At 35.8% G+C, this 21,691-nt stretch overlaps 1 protein-coding gene across 5 annotated transcripts in view; it reads left to right on the plus strand.

Annotated features, from left to right (window-relative positions):
* Positions 1-15,872, plus strand: part of HNRNPR (heterogeneous nuclear ribonucleoprotein R) — a 33,632-nt gene extending 17,760 nt beyond the window's left edge. For 3 of the 5 annotated variants that reach the window (XM_055574189.1, XM_055574192.1, XM_055574188.1), the window contains 6 exons: positions 4,913-5,089; positions 6,657-6,791; positions 8,230-8,445; positions 12,055-12,204; positions 14,353-14,474; positions 14,592-15,872. In XM_055574189.1, coding sequence (XP_055430164.1) covers positions 4,913-5,089; positions 6,657-6,791; positions 8,230-8,445; positions 12,055-12,204; positions 14,353-14,474; positions 14,592-15,204 — 1,413 coding nt within the window. In that variant the 3' untranslated portion in view covers positions 15,205-15,872. Of the gene's footprint in view, positions 1-4,912; positions 5,090-6,656; positions 6,793-8,229; positions 8,446-12,054; positions 12,205-14,352; positions 14,475-14,591 lie in introns of all 5 variants that reach the window. The other 2 variants (XM_055574191.1, XM_055574193.1) reach the window with 1 other exon arrangement.
* The last annotated feature ends 5,819 nt before the right edge of the window (positions 15,873-21,691 follow it).

A 21,691-nucleotide genomic window follows, 5' to 3' on the forward strand; every position in this document is an offset into this window, starting at 1 on the left:
GCTTCAGTTGTGGCCGACTCTGTGCGACCCCATAGATGGCAGCCCACCAGGCTCCCCTGTCCCTGGGATTCTCCAGGCAAGAACACTGGAGTGGGTTACCATTTCCTTCTCCAATGCGTGAAAGTGAAGTCGCTCAGTCGTGTCCGACTCTTAGCGACCCCATGGACTGCAGCCCACCAGGCTCCTCCATCCATGGGATTTTCCAGGCAAGAGTACTGGAGTGGGGTGCCATTGCCTTCTCCTCACTCATCTCTAGAATGTAGGAAAAAAATACATGGCCTATGAGTCCACGCCTCATGAAAGGTTTGGACAAGTTCTGTGAATAGGGAGGGAGCTAGTTACCTGCACTGGAGCTGACTTCAGGCTGACATTTTATTTATTTACTTACGGATTTATGGCTGTGCTGGGTCTTGGTTGCTGCGCATAGACTTTGTCTAGTTGCAGAGAGCGGTAGCCGCTCTGTAGTTGCAATGCCCGGGCTTCTCGTTGTCGGGGCCTCTTCGGTTCGGTTGTGGAGCAAGGGCTCTAGGTGCACTGGCCTCAGTAGTTGGAGCTCATCGGCTCTAGAGCGTTGGCTTCAGCAGTTGCTGTACATGGGCTTAACTGCTCCGTGGCATGTGGGGTCCTCCTGGACCAGGGATAGAACCCATTACCCCTGCACTGCAAAGCAGACTCTTAACCACTGGACCATCAAGGAAGCCCTCGAGCTGATATTTTAAAAATTAATTGGATATGGATGGGAATTGGAGGGGTTAAAAATATCTGAGGTTTTTTGTTTATGAGAGTATTTTTCCTCAGTCATTTGCCGGGGTTGGGGCTGGGGTGGAGTGGGGTGGTGGTTAGCAGAAATTATGTTCTCCTAAGAGAAATGTGGGAAAAAATCAGAGGAACTGATTGACAAGGGTCAGTTTTAGTTATTTTGATTTTTGGACAAAGGAAACTTTTGTTACATATACATTGTACCTTTATTTTAAATAAAGAAAATAAAATTAGAATTTTTTCATGTATCGATAACCACTTTTAACATTCTGATACATAGTCATTCTTATCTGTACATATATTTATACTAAAAAAAATGAAAATTGGCATTGCTAAAGTTACTGATGATTTGAGGTAAAATCAGGACTACCAAGAGGAAGTGTTTAATAGGTAGTTGGAGATACAGAATTAGATCTTGAGATATATAGGAGGTATTGGGAAATGACTGTAGCATTCATTGTATGTGAATATGGATGTTAATATGAACCTTACAAGGGAAGGAAGTACAGCGAATTATGGGAAATAGGGCTGTAACTTTGGGAAACATGCAGCTTATATTATTAAATGGATAGAAGAATCACCATGGAAAGGATAGAGGAGTAGTTAAAGGTAAGACTAGGTTAGTGGAGGATTCTGAGGTTTTTCCAGTAGTCATATATGGATGTGAGAGTTGGACTATAAAGAAAGCTGAGGGTTGAAGAATTGATGCTTTGAACTGTGGTGTTGGAGAAGACTCTTGAGAGTCCCTTGGACTGCAAGGAGGTCCAACCAGTCCATCCTAAAGGAGATCAGTCCTGAGTGTTCTTTGGAAGGACTGATGTTGAAGCTGAAACTCCAATACTTTGGCCACCTAATGTGAAGAACTGAGTCATTGGAAAAGACCCTGATGCTGGGAAAGATTGAAGGCAGGAGGAGAAGGGGATGCCAGTGGATGAGATGGTTGGATGGCATCACCAACTCAGTGGACGTGAGTTTGGGTAAACTCCAGGAGTTGGTGATGAACAGGGAGGCCTGGCGTGCTGCGGTTCATGGGGTTGCAGAGTCAGACACAACTGAGAGACTGAACTGAAAACTTATGGGAAGAGAAGTTTCAGAAGGTAGCATCACTAGTGTTATTGCTTGTTGAGAAGGCAAGGATGATGATGAGATTGAGGAAGGGAAGACTTTTTAATTTGGTCCTTAAAAGTCCATTAGTGACATTTGGGTGTACAATTTAGTATTGGAAGAAGCTAGTTTTTAGAGAGTTTAAAAGCATATGGGAGGGAAGCTCCAAGAGAGAGCGTGCATATGTGTACTTAAAGCGGCTTCACATTGTTCCATAGCAGAAATCAACACAACGCTGTAAAGCATGTATCCTCCAATTAAAAAAAAATGGAAAGAAACTGATACCAAAACAATGTAAGAAAGAAATAGAAATGGAGCTTGATGATGCCTACATGATAGAACAATTTAAAAAAGCATAGATGCAAGTGCTTTTCAGAGTGAGCTTTCATTAGAAAGATGGTTCTGTAGGGATGTCACTGAAGATGATTGCCGATCTGTTACTTATGCCTTTCTTAGCTGCCCGGTATTAAGCATACAGTAGATGTGTTGAATAACTGCATGAGTGAAAGCAAACAGGTAAGGGCCAGATGTTTAAAGCATTTAAAAATGAAAGGAACAATAACAGGCTAAAGAAGGGGTTTTTGTATTTTGTTATGGGAGATCAGGCATGTTTAAAGATGGAGGAACTGTGGGAAGGAAAGAATGTACTGAACAAGATAGGACAGTTGAAGAAATAAAGGTTTAAAATTATTTCCAGAAGAAGGTAGTAAGAAGAAATGGGCTTATTTATTAGGGTTAAGGAGCTACTCTTGTTTTGGAAAAGAGGTACATTTTTTTCTCTGAGGTATAAAGGAAGGAAGTGAAAAGAGATGTTGAGAAAAGTTTTTAAGGCCAAGAGGAAAGAATGTTAGGAAAACCAATGACTTTTCAGGCGACCCTCTTAGAATGAGATTTCATGAACGAGGATTGGGGATTTTAAGGAATTAGAAAAATTAGAATAGCTGTTGTGTAAGAATCTTGCTAGAGATTCAGAAGACCACCTCAGATTTTACCAGATAGCAGTGAAAGTGAACCTGATTATTTTGAAAAGGATTGTCTTAAGATACCACAGCTCTTACAGAACTTAACACCAGAAACTTAATCTCCAATAATTTGGCATCTTTTGGATTGCTGGTATTACTTCATTAGTGTTAGTATTAGTCGCTCAGCCATATCCAACTCTGTGATCCCATGGTCTATAGCCTGGCAGGCTCCTCTGTCCATAGAATTCTCCAGGCAAGAATACTGGAGTGGGTAACCATTCCCTTCTCCAGGGAATCTTCCCAGCCCAGGGATAGAACCCAGGTGTCCCGCGTTGCAGGCAGATTCTCTACTGTCTGAGTTTCAAGGGAAGCTCATTACTTCATTTCAGTTCAGTCACGTCACTCAGTCATGTCCGACTCTTTGCGACCCCATGGACTGCAGCACGCCAGGCTTCCCTGTCCATCACCAACTCCTGGAGCTTACTCAGACTCATGTCCATCAAGTCGGTGATGCCATCCAACCATCTCATCCTCTGCTGTCCCCTTCTCCTCCTGCTTTCAATCTTTTCTAGCATCAGGGTCTTTTCCAAGGAGTCAGTTCTTCGCATCAGGTGGCCAAAGTATTGGAATTTCAGCATCAGTCCTTGCAATGACTATTCAGGACTGATTTCCTTGAGGATGGACTGGTTGGATCTCCTTGCAGTCCAAGGGACTCTCAAGAGTCTTCTCCAACACCACAGTTCAAAAGCATCAGTTCTTTGGCGCTCAGCTTTCTCATAGTCCCAACTCTCACATCCGACTGCTGGAAAAACCATAGCTTTGACTAGACGGACCTTTGTTGGCAATGTCTCTGCTTTTTAATATGCTGTCTAGGTTGGTCATAGCTTTTCTTCCAAGGAGCAAGCATCTTTTAATTTCATGGCTGCAGTCACCATCTGTGGTGATTTTGGAGCCCCCCCAAAATAGTCTGTCTGGAAACAAAAATGTTTCTGTTGTTTCCCCATCTATTTGCCATGAAGTGATGGGACCGGATGCCATGATCTTAGTTTTCTGATTGTTGAGTTTTTACTTCATTACTTTATCAGTTGGATCAATTATCAGGATTTGAAATGTTGATGTAGATGAGTTTCACTAGAAAATTCATATCATGCAAGCAATAATTTACTCTTTAAGACTTTGTGTGTGGATTGCTAGTGTTTTAACATAAAAGGTTATTTTCTGTATTGCTGACTTGGTAGAAATTTGAAGAAAATTGTCATGTGATATTAAATACTGAGAGGGTTTCTGATTGTTTCATTCCAATTTAGCATTCCTGTATATTATGACTTAATCCTACTTACTATATAATGTTAACTAAGAATACAAAATCTCCAAATTATGATGAATTTTTTTCATATCTTAAAATGTAATATTCTGATAGAGAAAGGAATTCTGATGAAAGATTCTCATGAAAGAAAGATTAAAGCAGTGGAGTTTTAAGTAGTAGAGATTTTAGAGTTGAGAAAATTTGAAAGAGACCTCATCGATCTTTTATTCAGTTTTTTTTTTAATTTAACTTTTATTGTAACTTTACTGAATTGGCATGTTTATACTATAGTGAAAATGGAAGCGTTACTTGCTTAGTCATGGACGACTCTTTGCGACCCCGTAGGCTGTGGCCCACCAGACTTCTCTGTCCATGGAATTCCCCAGGCAAGAATACTCGAGTGGGTTGCCATTCCCTTCTCCATATTCAAGTATGGTTTTTCTAAAAATGCAGATGTGTTTCAACGAATATTTATATAGGCCTTTTATTTTTTGTGAGAAAAGGACAGATTACAAAAATTTAAGATTTAGAGTTATTACTACAAATTTTGAGCACTTACTGTTAATCAGTTTCCATTTTTCAGTATAGAATATTGTTCTGTATTGATGCCCTGAAAGTCGTTATAATGAAAAACTAGGGTTAACTTTGTAAGATTCAACTTGCCCTGATTTTTCCTTAACCATCTTTGTGTCCCCACCCCCTAAACAAGGCACCTAGGCTTTGTGGCTCTAAAATCAAATGCTTGTTACATTGGGATTCTAACACACAGGTTTTATTTCAGGTCTTTGTAGGTAAAATACCAAGAGATTTATACGAGGATGAATTGGTGCCCCTTTTTGAAAAGGCTGGTCCCATTTGGGATCTGCGTCTTATGATGGATCCACTGTCTGGTCAGAACAGAGGGTATGCATTTATCACCTTCTGTGGAAAGGAAGCTGCACAGGAAGCTGTTAAACTGGTATGTGATAAACAGAACAAATACCCATTGTCTAGCAAGTCATTTGAGAGAAATACGTCAATTAAAAACATTTGCAGTTAACGTTGTTTCATTTACTTTAAAAGTTTTTATATTGACTGAGTTAGTATGTGTCTGGTGGCTATTTTTTCATATTATGAAAGTAAAAAATAAATGAAAATACCCCAGAAGTAAGGTGATAGTCTCCCATAATTCTAAGAAGTTATTTATTACAGCAGTTAGTATCTAAAGTTTCATTTGAATATTTGGTTTTTGCATTTCTCCCTTTTGATCTTAGACAGAAATGTCAATTCTTGCTGTTAAACTTTAGAGTAAAATTCTTAAAGTGTGATGAAGTCTGGAATGGGTTCTGGGGAATATAACTGGGCTCCTTGACTTTTAGGACACAATTTGGGAAATGATTGTCAGTCTCTTTGTTTTTATCATAACCTAATCATACAATTTATTTTCTAAGTATATTCTCGTTCTTTTCTTTTTGTTTCCAAACTCTCCAGTTCTCTTTGTCTTTAATCTTTCTCTTTTTCTATTACTTGATAACCAGTCTTCTAGGAATCTCCTTTCTGTAGGGCCTTTTACCCTTTGTACTTATTTCAGAGTAGTACGCAAATTAAGTATGGCTTCACTCCTACTGTGTTAAGATACAGTCATCTCAGTAACGCAGAATAGCCGTGTCATTGGTTTCTGGGGATACTCTTGCCAGACAGCTGAAGGCCTCAGTCTAGTTCTAGTTCTTTTAGAATGGTAACCTCTTTCACCAAAGCTTTTCATTTCATTAGTTGCCTCTAAATTTGTTCTACTTCTAACTTGACCCAGATTTTTGTTTTTATTATGGACCTTTTTCCTTCCAATTTGTTTATTTAGTACTGAGAAGTTTTTAAAGCTTTATTTCCTTGCTTCTGGCAACATATGGATGATTTTTATTTTAATTACATATTTGTTTTGTAAACTAATAGGTAAGTAATGTTAAGGCATAAAAAGCTCAAGTTTACCTAGGAAATCATCACCATAACCATTTAAATAAAACACTTTATTCCTATGATTTAATACAATTTTGAAAGTATTATGTTTAATATGAAGTTTAAATTTTTTAAATTCTGTTTTATGTAAAAGGTGAAATTCTTCTACTTTTCTTTGCATTGATTAAACATAGTTGTTATTCTTTACATATTGTTGTTTTCCTGAGACTTATCTATATCTTATTTCATCTCCAAGGGCTCTGAATTACCAGTCTCAGGTATTTTTTCTAAAATTCTCTGGTTAAAAATCTTGAGATTGATAATATTGAAATAAATCAAATCTTTTCAGAGATAGAGTGAATCACTTTGATTCATTTATATTTGATAGAGCAGTGAAGGTTAATGAAACCAAACTAAAACAGAGGCTGTAAAAGTTTAAAATACACATTTTATATTATGGCAAGCATGAGGGAACTTGGTGAATTCATGAAGCAGGGAGTGTTTGACCTTGAATTGTTCAGTTTTTTAGGCTGAAATCAGTTGTTCTGAGTTTGGGGTGGTTGTGGGGTGTCTGGTTCTGCTCTTCCTTTCAGTGTGACAGCTATGAAATTCGCCCTGGTAAACACCTTGGAGTGTGCATTTCTGTGGCAAACAACAGGCTCTTTGTTGGATCAATTCCGAAGAATAAGACTAAAGAAAACATTCTGGAAGAATTCAGTAAAGTCACAGGTAAAACAAAAATGTATTTAGAAATTAGTTTTGGGAAATCTGTGGTATACTATAAGTGCAAAAAAAGAGGTGTATCTTAATCTAAGAATTCATGCGTCTACTGAGTGTCTAAATTTCCTTTCTGTTTTTTTAGTGGTTTGGACTAAACAACTTCTCTTGTAGCCTCAAGTTCTTGGAATGTCCTCTTCGCTTCTTTTCCTTAATTGAACCATAACTTTTGACACAGCCTTTGCCCTGTAGCTCTCAAGTGAAGGCTTTCCCCCCATCTGGTATTCAGTGTACTCTAAGGCCAAGGGGACGAGAGTGCTTCTCCTCCTCTTCCTTCTTCCTCTTACCTTGTCTGTTTCAGATTTTTCCACATTTCCAATCCTAAACCGTGGAATTGATTTGAGAAGAAAATTTTAGATCATAGATCTATCTATCTATCTATCTATATATATATATATATTTATATGTAACAAAATTTAGCAGAATTACATTTTCACTCATCAAATATGATTTAATCATACACTTCCTATTCCATTTCATTTTTTAAAATGCTGATGGAGATCCACTAATGGTAGCTACATTGTAAAAGACAACTTTTAGACCATTGCTGCTTCTTCCTGTATAAAAACCACTATTACTTTACATTTTTGTTGTCCAGACATACTACAGACAAACAATCCTTTCCCCTTCCTTCAAGTTGTTATCTGTTGCTCTTCTGGTTTCAGTCTTGTGTTAATTGAAGATTGCTTCTGGCTCATAGTCTTTCTCTTTGGTCCTGAATTAACTTATTGTTAGTACTTTCAACATCTATGTGGATGAACCATCCAATACCGTAATCTCCTAGTTTTATGACTGCCTCATCTCTGATCCTTTACTTCCGCTCTACCACATCCAAATCACATTCTGGATATTGCTGCTAGAAATAAAATCTAATTACTCTTAAGGATTTGGATAATATGTGGAAAGGTGAGGGTACAGGACTAAGATCAGAGGTACATTTTAACCAGTTACTTATTTATTACTTGGTAAAAATAGTAACTTTTAAAAACTTAAGATTCAAGGATGATTTTTGGTTATAATTAGTTGTTGCGTGTTCTCTTGAATTTATATTTGGTTTTTAAGTTCCTTGGTAGTATTTTCATAAGTTTTAGTAAGGTCATGTTAGGTCATACACTCTTTAAAACATTGTAAAATAGAATGTTATATGTCAGAATACAGTAGTTGGACTTACTGTCTATGACTGTACTTTCAGGGCCCCTAAAATTAAAAGGAACATAATATATCGTCCATAGCTCCATATCTAATAATTCTGATTTAGTTGTCTAGCTGGATAATTAGCAGATCATTATGAGGCTTCTTCAATTACTTTTTGCTCTTCGGCAAGTGGATTTAGGTCTACCTAATCGCTAAATGTGTGGTGGATGCTTTTGGCTTATATATCTGGCTGTTGGTTTAACAGAGGGTTTGGTGGACGTTATTCTCTATCATCAACCCGATGACAAAAAGAAGAATCGGGGGTTCTGCTTCCTTGAGTATGAGGATCACAAGTCCGCAGCACAAGCCAGACGCCGGCTGATGAGTGGAAAAGTGAAAGTGTGGGGGAATGTAGTTACAGTTGAATGGGCTGACCCTGTGGAAGAGCCAGATCCAGAAGTCATGGCCAAGGTAAATGCAGTATCTTGTGTTGGGTGCGGTTATCATTTACTTTTCGTACTTAGAATATAAGCTTGAATATTTCAAATTTTACAGTAAATACAAATTATAGCTCTTGATCTTAACTGTTTAAGCAAAAACCTGCTTTAGCACCAGTTTAACAGCCTGTCCTGGTATCCAGGAATTTCCATTGACCATTTCTTTTTCTGCAGATAAATGTGTAAAAAGAACTGAAGTTAAATCCCTTCAATTAGGTGTTTCTATGCCTACTGAGAGTTTGATTAGTGCTTGGCACTGTCAAAGATACAAAGATAAAAATGTTAAGAAAAGAAAAAAAACAAGGTCTTATGGAATAAAGAGAGAAGTAATGTTTTGTAGATTATGAATTATAATTTTCATTGACCATACTATGACTTTTATTACATGGCCATGAATTATATTTTATTTAGATTTAGTGTCTTTTTTAATGGATCAAGTTTCCTTATAGTATTGTCTCCATGAAGAAAGGTGAAGGGTTATCATGTTTGCTCTTATGCATGGCAAGTCCTGTAGTGGACTTTCACTTTCTTCCTAAGCCCTGTACTTTCATTGCTGGGATCTTGGCCTGGTAAAGGATGGTTTTGTCAGTCCTGGTTCTTAGGCTTTCCTCTGGGTGACTCCTGGGGGTGAAGGGACATATCTGAGTTGCATCTCTGTTGGCTTTTAATGAATTTTTGATTATTTTGGTGTATGTCTCTTGACCTCTTGGGGGCCGCAACTCTGTGGATGGCCATAAATGAATGGTTGGGTTATTCTGGATTGAAAAGTCTTTTCTGCAAGCTTCTTCAGAATCTGAAGTGACAGTCCTCACTGTTGATTAATTTGGAGGAGGGACCTGGTTTATACTAACATGATAAAAGCTTTTGTAAGCAAAAACATTTTTGGATTATACAAAGATCCACTGAGAATGAACCAGAGAGACTCAGATGTATTGCACACTTTTTCTATATTCCTGGAGTAGATAGAAGTCAAGGGAAGGGGCTGGAAATCTAAAGAGCCCTGATTATTTTTGTTTATTACTAGCTTGATTTTAATTCCACTTGTTTCTTCTAATACAGTTGTGACTTTGAGCAAACTTTCTGAATTTGGATGTTGTCTATTTTATTGGAGTTGGATAAATCTCTTTATAAGATCTCTTACAACTTTGAATCTATCTTGTAGAAACTGACTATAGCCTGTATTGCATTTTCTAAAATATTTTAAAAATAGTATTACAGATTGAGGGGGCATTTTTTATTTTATATTAGGTTATAGTTGAGTTACAATGTTGTGTTAGTTTCAGCTGTACATACAGGTGTCTTTCTTTTTCCTACTGAGTGCTTTAAACATTATTTCAACTAGTAATTTTTATATAGGATACTTTGGTTTCATCTCAGAAAAGAAAAAAGATCTATGTTGAGTTTCAAAAAAGAAGGTAAATAAAGTAATGGAGGCCTGTCTGATGTAGAAATAGATGTCAATATGACAACATTGAGGAAATTAAAGGGGTTAAAGATAGAGGTGGAAGACTTTTCCCCCCTTGAATTTGTGTCTACCCCAAATCCTCTTTACTTAGCCCTTTATTTAAGGCAACAATTTGTTTGGTAGGTAAGTTAATTTTTTTGTCTAAACAAGTAATGTATTTCCTTAGTTCACAAATCAAAATTATATAGAAAAGTATAGCCAAGGAATTCCCATTTCTACCTCTAGCTCCAACTACTGTTTCCTCCTTGTCCCTTGTAGATATCCACTGTTAGTGGTCTCTGGTTTATCCTTGTAGTGCTTAGCAGACAAATATAATTACATATTCTTTCCTTCCCTACTTCTGACACAAATGGTTACTGGTAGCTATATTAATGAATTATGTTTTTTTTATTCACTGTCATATTTCGTCTCATCTCGTATTTCAGCTCTAAGGAAGTATACCATTATTTTATGTATCGCTAAGAAATTGTAAAATGCTGCCAATTAAACTATGACAAGTGCTTGTCTGTCACATTGACTTAAATTGGATCCCTATTTTGGAGGTATAAAATGGGGGAAAAAATCTTAACAACAGTGTATCCTCACATTTTCCCTGTTTTTTTTTTAATATCAGCTCCTAATTTTTTATGATATGTACTTTTTCATTCTGTAGGTGTACCATAGTATATTCAATTAGCTGGACATTGGATGTTTCTAATCTTTTGTTGTTATGATACTGTAATGAGTAAGCTTATATCATTTCAGTTAATATAAGTACAGGCATATCTATAGGATAGATTTGTGGGTCAAAGGGTAAATGCATCTGTAATTATTAAGATACTGACCATATTTTCTGTAGGAGGTGCACTTGTATTCTGTTCTCCACAAGCAGAATACAGCAGGATGTTCCTTCCTATCCTTGTTAAAAGAGGATAGGCTCAAACTTGGTTTTGCCAAATCTTGTAACAAGTGGTATCTCATAGCTGTTTTATGATTTGTCTCTCTTTACTGTACATGCCTGAATTTACATTTCTTATGCATCTAAGGACTATTTATGTTTCTTTGTATGAATGTATTCATGAATTTTGCCTATCTTTCCATTCATTTGTTTTTCTGTTCATCTTTTTCTTATTTTGTAGAGTTCTGATATAAAAGACAGGTTAACTGTTTGTGATGCCTTTTTTTTTTTTTTTAAATTTTACTTACGGTATTTTCTACCACATGGAAATCTTTTTTTTTTAGTAGTTGAATTTTTCAGTTCTTCATATAGATTTTAAATTAACAAAGCCTTCTCCAGTGCAGTGTTACATAATTATTTTCTTATTTTCTTCTAATACTTTAAACATCCCCCTCCTTTTAAATTTTCTATCTATTTGGACTTTATCCTAGTATATAGTGTGGGGTATGAGTCCACTTTTCATCATTATTCAGATCAACACTGCACTGATTAAATGATTTAAGCAATGAATTGATAGTTTGTTTTATCTAGTAGGACTAGTCTCTAAATTTTGTTCTTATTTTTTCCCTGGGTACTACTGCTTGTTTATTTTTTCATATGAACTTCAGAATCATGAGCTCATCCAGTTCTTGGGTGGGGAAGGAGAGACAAAAAAACTTGTTTCAGGGGGGACTTATGAACTATGTTGGGCTTGCCAGGTGGCTCAGAGGTAAAGAATCCACCTGCCAGTGCAGGAGACCTGGGTTCGATCCCTGGGTCAGGAATATCCCTTGGAGAAGGAAATGGCAACCCACTCCAGTCTTCTTGCCTGGGAAATCCCATGGACAGGGGAACCTGGTGGGCTTCAGTCCACAGGATCACAAGAGTTGGACAAGACTTAACAGCTAAACAACAACAAAGGCACCCTATTAAATTAGTAAAGTAACTTAGTAATAATTTTATTTTGGTCCCTTGAAGGTCCTGTTCACAGTACTAGGCACTGTAATGACATGGCAGGAAAATGATAATTTATATAAATTGGTAACAGTTATTTTCTCAGTTTTCATACCTTCTATGGTAGCACCTTTAGCACTTAATTGTTTTTGAGAAGAACACCTACGCCGTGAAAATAGGAAGAAATACTTTAGGACTTCAGCTAAAATTAAGTAGCCAATGCCAGTTTTGTATGTTTGTTATATTAGGTGAAAGTTTTATTTGTGAGAAACTTGGCTACTACAGTGACAGAAGAAATATTGGAAAAGTCATTTTCTGAATTTGGAAAACTTGAAAGAGTGAAGAAGTTGAAAGATTATGCATTTGTTCATTTTGAAGACAGAGGAGCAGCTGTTAAGGTAGAAATTTTGATATTTTGTTTCTTGATATGTGAATTTTGTTGTTGAAACTTGCTAGAACACACAAAGTGACTTTATAAACAAATGAAATTGGTTTTCAGCTTTTACCGAACTCTGGAGCTTTCTTTTAATAATCTCTGTGAAGTGGTAGTAATGTAACAGGTAAGACTCTGTATTTCAAAGCCTGATTATTACTAACTGAGTTTGTGACCTCAGGCAAGTTACTTTTAATCTCTGTATTATTTTTGTAAGCCTAAGCTTTGATAGCATGATACCTTGAAAATGTTAACAAGGAATAGTAATTAGCTTCCATAAATACCAAAATGATAGTGAATACATTGTAACTACTTTAGTTACTTGTTTAAGAACCTATGAGTGGAGCTGAGTAGTGTACATGGCTTCATATCTAGTACAGTGTAATTCAGTAGGTGTGTTCGGAGGGAATGGTTAGTTCTTCATAGTCTTGCCTTTCTTTGGTTCTCACAGTTTCAATAGTTGTTAGAAATATTTCTTGCATGTAATAGTTAATTTGCTTGTTGATGATAGTATTTGAAAAGTATGAAAAACAGTATTTTCATATAGTGTCTAGAACATATAACCTGAGTACTCTGCTGCTTTCCGTTGATAGTGGATCAATACCATCTTTAATGGCTGAAATTTTCAGTTTCTTCCTCTTGTCCCTCTCTCCCTTCTGGAGAAAAGGTGAGGGGAGGTGCTGACAAAACAAAACACAGGGCAAAAATAAAAGATTTTTTTATATAATTGGGGAGATAGATCTAAAACCCTTGGTGACTCAGGCCTGGTTCTTTTTTTGCATGTTTTGTCAGTAAAGTGGCCCCACCCTCTAATTAGGGCAGTTTTTGTTTCCTGACCAGGGTACTGCTTTAAAATGTGCCTTATAGAATCTTTGACTAGTAGAATTTATTGGTTTGCTTTTTGATGGAAGCTAATTACTGAGACAGTATTGCTTATAAAATTCATAGCTTAGTACAGAACTTGTTTGGCTTCTGAGTTGCGAGTGATAGGAAGGACAGATAACTAATAAATTTATACCTTCTAAATATTTGTTTTGATTTACTTGGTATTAAATAACTGATTGTTCATAATTGAAAATAATTTTCAAGGGTGGTTTGCCAAAGCGATTTCTGAAATTGTAAGATTTCTAGCCCAGAAGATAGCCAGAGGAAAGAGTATAGACAGATGCTCTGTTCTTTTGTTTATACCAGGAAGCTTTTATAGATTCATTTAATTGCTTTAGTTGAAGCAGCCAAAAGCTTAGGTGGTAAAGGAGAAAAAACTCGGTAAGAGGAAGATACTGATTTAATCTTTTGTCTGCATACTTGTAAATCACTCAAATGTTCTTTATGGTTAGAGCATTTTATTATGTATGTCCAGAGAGGGAAAGGTTGTATTGGGAAACAGAAAAACTGGTGAGGAGGCGATACTTGGTTACTGAGTTACCTGAACCTTGAAGTATGGCAGAAGTTATTAGGTGGAATGATAGAAATAAAAAACTAGAGCCCGGAATACTTTTGATTACTGCTTTCCAGATGAGTACTTGAGTCTTAATTAGTTCAAACCTTTGCTGGGCTCTGTGCTTTTAACCATTCAGGTAAAGTATATACCAGGTTAAGCATTGTTGGGGTGGGGAAGATGCTTTTTTCTTTTTTTTTGGTTAGTATCATGTTGAATTTCACCGATAGTCTCATTTATATTTCAAATTCTTGATATTTTTATTAAAGAACAGTTTAAGACCTACAGGGTGAATGCCGTGTTTGTTTAAAAATTTTTATCCTGAAAAGTTTGTTAATACTGGCATGTTCTCCAGATGGGAATTTGCTGTTTGTTTTGGCCTTAGCTTGGAGGAATTAGTTACTTGCAATTAAGGAGCAGTAACAAGCAGCTCTCTGCTTTATCTTTTAAATAAATAATAGGACATCAGTTTTATTCTCAGTGTAACTTGCACATAAAGTAAGGTTGAGGGGAATAAGTATTTTGTGTATTTTTTAAAATTTGGTGGCTGTATTCTTCTTGGAAATTAAAACAGTTGTGAATTAAATTGTTTATCAGGTGTATTAAATGGTACAGACAATGTTATGTTTAAGGTACTGTTACTTGTAAAATAAATTTGTTTCTAATTTTGCATAGGCCATGGATGAAATGAATGGCAAAGAAATAGAAGGAGAAGAAATTGAAATAGTCTTAGCCAAACCACCAGACAAGAAAAGGAAAGAGCGCCAAGCTGCTAGACAGGCCTCGAGGAGTACTGCGTGAGTCTGCATTTAGTAAATATATCAGAAATCCGGTAGTTTAAAAAGTTAGGAAGAATCTTGAAGTTAGGAAAAATCTAACTTGTTTTTTCTTTTCTCCCTTCCCTCCATTGCTAGGTATGAAGATTATTACTATCACCCTCCTCCTCGCATGCCACCTCCAATTAGAGGTCGGGGTCGTGGTGGGGGGAGAGGTGGATATGGCTACCCTCCAGATTACTATGGCTATGAAGATTACTATGATGATTACTATGGTTATGATTATCACGACTATCGTGGAGGCTATGAAGATCCCTACTACGGCTATGATGATGGCTATGCAGTAAGAGGAAGAGGAGGAGGAAGGGGAGGGCGAGGTGCTCCACCACCACCAAGGGGGCGGGGAGCACCACCTCCAAGAGGTAGAGCTGGCTACTCACAGAGGGGGGCACCTTTGGGACCACCAAGAGGCTCTAGGGGTGGCAGAGGGGGTCCTGCACAACAGCAGAGAGGCCGTGGTTCCCGTGGATCTCGGGGCAACCGTGGGGGCAATGTAGGAGGCAAGAGAAAGGCAGACGGGTACAACCAACCTGACTCCAAGCGCCGTCAGACCAACAACCAACAGAACTGGGGTTCCCAACCCATCGCTCAACAGCCGCTTCAGCAAGGTGGTGACTATTCTGGTAACTATGGTTACAATAATGACAACCAGGAATTTTATCAGGATACTTATGGGCAACAGTGGAAATAGACAAGTGAGGGCTTGAAAATGATATTGACAAGATACGATTGGCTCTAGATCTACATCCTTCAAAAAAATTGGCTTATCTGTTTCATCTTTAAGTAGCAATTTGCTGCCATTTGTATTTGGCTGAAGAAATCACTATTGTGTATATACTCAAGTCTTTTTATTTTTTCCTCTTTTCATAAATGCTCTTGGACATTATTGGGCTTGCAGAGTTCCCTTATTCTGGGAGTTACAATGCTTTTATCGTTTCAGGCTTCATTTTAGCTTCAAAACAAGCTGAGCACACTGTTAAAATCATGATTTTGCAGAACCTTTGGTTTTGGACAGTTTCATTTTTTGGATTTGGGACAGCTTACATAGGGGTATGGAGTATGCTGTAAATAAAAATACAAGCTAGTGCTTTGTCTTAGTAGTTTGAAGAAATTAAAAGCAAACAAATTTAAGTTTTCTTGTATTGAAAATAACCTATGATTGTATGTTTTGCATTCCTAGAAGTAGGTCTACTGTGTTTTTAAATTGTTATAACTTCACACCTTTTTGAAACCTGCCCTACAAAATTTGTTTGGCTTAAACGTCAAAGCCGTGACAATTTGTTCTTTGATGTGATTGTATTTCCAATTTCTTGTTCATGTAAGATTTCAATAAAACTCAAAAATCTATTCAAAACATTACCTATTTCAAATTCAATTGTGTCCTAAAACATTATTTTATTCGTAATCCTTGCAAGGAATATTGTTTTCAAACTATAACTGCCTATGTGAGTGATCAAATTCATGCAAAATTTCTTGGCTATTCTAATATGTATCGTGGATATCAGACTGAGGATTAGTCTAAATTCTAATACTTATTCCAAATAGCACTTCATTGATTGATGTTCTTTCATAGTCATCTAATTTGACAATTTTATCCTTTATTTTTATAAAAATAAGCTCAGGCTTGCAGGCATTGGATAATTTGCATTAAATAAAATGGGGTTGGGGAAGCAGACTGCAATTTATTTTGACCCACATTCTTTCTATAAAGGATAATTTGTTGTCTGAAGACCTTATTTGCTGGAGTGAATGTACATAGCAGGAAAAAATGTTAGTACTGTGGCGTCAATTGCTCTGCGGACTAAACTTCATGTAAACTTTTAGTATACATCATTGTGACTACCACTTCAGTTACTAATTAGGAATATAATTTCCTATTACTGTGTAAATTTGCTTTGAGAAACACTCAGGCCTTGTAAGAGAGGCTTACAAATACCCAGTAGTCCTACTTCTGACTTCCTGTTAATACCTCTTATTTTTATTTATTTATTTATTTATTTATTTACTCAAATGGCTAAAAATTTTGTTGGCCAAATCATAACATCTATTTCCATTTCCTTTAGAAATTCTCCCTTTATCATAAGAATGTTTTTTTTTTTTTTTTTTGCTTGAGAATAAGAGGAACAAAAGAATCTAAACAGCGCAGAAAAGTCTGGATCACTTTCAAATAACCAATAAAAATTTTCCCTTCCATTTTATTCTTAGGCGGATCTAAAATGTTTTTTAAATTATAAAAATAAGCCATTGGAGAAGAATTAAAATGGGTACACCTTTATTTTGTGTTTTGTTCCTGTTTGGTGTCTTTTATGAGTGGTATTAGATTTCAAAATGATAAGCTATCTAATTCCTTCAAAGCTTAGTCAGAGCATATTTTGGTTTTCATGACTTCTCTTTTGACTTGGAGGAGAAAAATGAGTATTTGCTGATGAAAGTCAGTATATCATTTCTTATAAAAAATACACTTATTACATAGTAAGTTAACAGGCCTCGTTAATATTCCTTTTATTGACGTTAACGTGGGTATCTATTTAATAAAGCTTGGATCCAGTTGTTTTTCTTAAGCCCATGTATGCAGGTATAGACACCAAACATTCTTTAAATGCTGTCTTTTCACCTTTGAAAATACAATTTGAAGCTTTAACTATAAATCTAAATTAGATTTAAGTAAAACCCACGATTTTTCTTGGAAAGAAGAGAGGCTGTAGAAATAAAATTTTAATTATTTGTATTTCTTAGATGTTACCAGCGAACAAGTTCTTATGAACAAAATTAGGAATTGGAATAGAAGTAATTCTGAAAAAGTAATTTATGAGCTTCCCCCACCCATCCTAAAATGTAAATCTGGCAAAAACATGAATCAAACCTAGGTTCCGTGTCAAAATCTTTTTCTTTAATTGCAAATTATATTTTACTCTCACCAGTTAAAAATATACTATAAAGGTATCCCTCTAATAGCACTTTATAGGTTTTTTGTGGCTATTTAACAGACAAACAAAACTTTATAAGCATTCAGTCTACTGTGGAGCTTTTCCCTTACTGATGTAAGCTATTGTAAGCTATTGCTGCAAGCGGCATTCTGAGAAAATAGATTCAGAGCTTAACTACTCATAGAAGTAAATCTAACAGTCTGATAAACAAACCTGAAAAATGTCACCTGAAGAGGCTTTTATTCTAGATTTGCATTAGGTTTTTTCTTAAATAGGTGCATATTATGAGTTCTAGGAAATCTGATTGCCTACTCTCCTGCCATCTTTTTTGTTCTCCCACCTACTTCCTTTGTTTTTGTTTCTGAGTCTGCTACAGTAACATGCGTGCTGGGAAATATTTTTACTTTATGTTGAGGATGACCTCTTCTTTGTAGATACTCTCTGGAGAATGATATAAATATGCCCCCTCCCCATAGTGAAATCCTAATTTTTATTTGATCACTCATTTATAGCAGTTGCTTAAACGTATGTATTTATATGACGGTGTTTTGATTTTTTTAAAGCAAAAAAGTTTTAATTAGCCAGATTTCTAATAATTTCAAGTTTATTTGATCAATTGATGTGGAAATTGAGTTACTATGGTTCTGTAGCTAATTTTTTTTAAAAGAGTTCAGCATAATTGTTTTTCAGTTTTTCTAGTTACTGGGGTTATTCTGCATAAGAAAGCCCAATGCTTTCTGTTAGATCATTTTTCTCATTTGGCTTTGAAATCTGACTTAGGTGAACCCTCTTTTTAAAAAGGTCAGCATACATGAAAATACATTTGTTAAATTCCAAAAGAGACGGGACATTAAATTCCATTCCTAGCATAAAGCCATATAATATTCTTGAAACTCATTGCATCATTTGCCTCCTGCCCATTTGGATAATCATACCTATGTTTTATTAATTGTGTATTATTTGTAAAACCAAACCCTTCCAGTAAATACTTGCTATAAGGCTATCATTTGTCAGTTTAAAAGGTTTCTAAATATGTTAGTTTACCATTTTGATTTTTCCAAGGAGATTTTATTATATTGAACTATCCAGTATTCTTAAAACCAACTGGAGTATGTAGAAGAATTGTTAATGTTAGTGTTGTCTTTTATTTATGTGAAGCCTCTTAAGTGAGCGTCTAAGAAAAAGCCTTATAGAAAGAGTGCACTGGATTTATAAGTGTGTTTATGTTTTTCTAAGAATGGGAGCTTCTGTTAACTTAGTTGTTCTGAGTAAGACCGTGCATTTGGGTGACTGACTAGAGAATCCAGAATGACAAGTTCATTGACCAGGCATTTTTACTTTTGCATTAGAAGTTTGTTGATTAGTTTTTATTTTTGAAATGCAAATACTGAACTTTAAAAATATTGTTTATTTCATGTATTGGTCATTTAAATATTTAATTGGGAGTGGTCATTATTAATCGTTTTAGGAAAGTTTTTTTTCTTTTACCTATATACATGTATATATATATATTTTATTTAGAGGTTACCAGAAGCTCTGGGTTTTTTGTTTTGTTTTGTTTCTGTTTTTTAATCATTTTCAGATGTTATCCAGAAATCTGCAAGTGTACTTTTCCTGTTTTAACTCCTTCCTTTTATCACCTGACTATCAGGGAAGCGAGGTTGAGGCTGCCCTGACCTGACATGTCATGATGTCGACTTGCTAGGTGGGGTTCGCTGGGGACGATAACCAGTGGAATTGTTGGTAAGAACTTTTTTTTCCTATTTTTTTTTTTTTTTTTTATCAGTAGTGGGGCATTAAGTGTGGGAGAATGCCCATGTTCTATAAGTGGGCATTTATGTCAGCCTTGTAGAAGAATAAGACTTGAACACAAGATAATTCTGTTCATAGTAGGAACATATAAACATATAAAAAGTATTTCATACCCTTTATTCTCAAATTCTTAGGTTAGCAGGAAAGGCCTGCAAGTTTTAAGTAAAGTAATGAAATACTCAGGGTATATTATAAGTGGTCAAGATAGACTAAATCTCTTGGAGAAATAGTAAATTTGCTTTATTTTATGTGATTTTCAGTCCCTCTAATATCTTCAGTATATTTACATTTTATTGGATAGATTATCTTAAAAGTTTTAGCAGTTTGACAAATAAGAGTGGGCTCAGTTTATAGATACATTTGATATGATGACTTTAGGTCAAGAGGAAATTATGTAGCTGAAATATTAGGACCTTTTTATATAGGAGAAACAGAAATCTAAGTCTATCAATCTGTATTTTGTCTAAACCCCATGAGAGCTAATGGGATAAGTAGATATTGATAGAATTACAGTCGATTTTTAGGTCATTACTGAAGAGCAAAATCTCATACTCAGGGGATTCCATGATGCTACAGTATAAATTGAGGGAATTAATAATTAGGCATTTCTGAATACCACATAAAAAATAATTGTAAGCACTGGTTAAAAGTAATTATGAATTTTTATGCCTAGAACCTCCTCAGTATTCTCATGCCTTCTTTGTTGGTTGGGTGTATCAGTCTAGAAAGACTCTCCTAGGTAATAAACATGGACTAGTCAGTGTCATGAATATTAACCTGTATCTGTAAGCTTGCTGTAGACCAGAGGTATATGACTACCATGAAATTATACTTTAGGAACTGCAGTGATTGCATCATTGTGTTAAGTGTTTCTCTTCTGACACATTTTATGCATGTATAAGTGGCAGAACAGATGGGAGTGTAGAACTTTTAGATTGTACTTAATAATGTATCATCCTAGGGAAGTTTTACAATTAGCAGTAGGAACACTCGAGTAGAGCTGAAAGTTCATATAAGTTATGGAAAATGCAGTGCAAACTTGTTGGCTTTTATACACTAACAGTAAAATACATTTCATGGGAGGAGGCATTATGGGGGAAAACTTAATTTCTCAAATATAAAAAAGGGCTTTCAGTTTCTGTAGTAACTTTGTCAGGATCCCATTGCTTATCTTGATGTCTCATTTTTGATGGCTGGACAAAGGTGACTTCTCTAGCCTGTTGAGTAACATAGATAGAAATGTACTTTAATGAGTTCTGTTATGATGTTTAGTATGTTATAAGGCTATTTCTATAATTGAGTTGAAAGCTCCTGCAAACATTACATTGCTGATAGCATACAATAATACGAGAATATTGAAATAGGTACATTTGCAAGACCATTTAATCAATAGTTTAATAAAAATCATGCTTTTGGTACAGTGTTCAGGTACTATAACTGTGTTGGAATATTTGTACAATGTTAAATATTTTTAATAAAATCTAACATGTTCAAAGCGTTGTGTTGGTGATTTTGGGTGGGGTGTGGTGGGTTCAATTGTGCAACAAAGATTCAGTAGTACTGTAATGGAGACTTTTGTAGTCAAATGGAGTTCTTTTCCTCACATTTAGTACTAGATATTGGGCACCTGTCCATGTGAAGGTAGTGAAGGATTGGGATAGTACAAATAAAAATACTGAATTCCAGTGGCTTATTACAGTATCAGGAAGTAGCTTTACTGGGGTTAGAACTGGGTTTCCTGGTGTCAGATGGAATTGTTGTCTTTGGCATAACAGGCTACCTATAAAGCTTCTATGGTGAAAATCTGGCATATTCACATTGGAAATGATCCTGGAAAACGTACAGAGGTGAGCAAAGGGAAACACTTGTACAGTGCTTTGAGTAAGCATTTTATTCTCCAGTGTCCTTGACCCCTTGACATGACGTGTCTGCAAGTGAAGGAAAGGTGAGGGAATATTTGAGGAAGGCTATGTTGGAGGGTTTAGGTGCACCACTGAGGAATGTCTCTAGTGTATAAGAAACACATCAAGAGCTCTATTTCTTAAACTTTATAAGGGTTTCTATTGTACTGATCCCATTCTCTTGAAGATAGCCCTAATCTAGTCATTTTTCTTGTGACTTGTCTTCCTTGAAGGCATACTTAATTCTTTACTAAGTCAAAAAGGTAGAAGTTCCGCAAGTCAGAGTGGAAATTTACTTGAAATAAAAGTTCGTTCCTCTGAATACTGTACTGTTAATAACAGGATTTAGAAGGAAAGTGACCTGATGATTTGTAAACAAATCAAGTAAGAAACCATTCAGAGGAGTAGTAATACACTCTACCCTCTTTTAATGGAGATTGTTAAATAAACATGAGCTGCGGAGAAGAAGAAATGTACCCTATTTCAAGAAAGACAATTCTTTGGTCAGTATTTTCTGGGAAGATTTTACTGTTTTTTA

The sequence above is a fragment of the Bubalus kerabau genome, chromosome 3, assembly GCF_029407905.1.
Source record: "Bubalus kerabau isolate K-KA32 ecotype Philippines breed swamp buffalo chromosome 3, PCC_UOA_SB_1v2, whole genome shotgun sequence".
In the NCBI taxonomy this organism is placed as follows: Eukaryota; Metazoa; Chordata; class Mammalia; order Artiodactyla; family Bovidae; genus Bubalus; species Bubalus kerabau.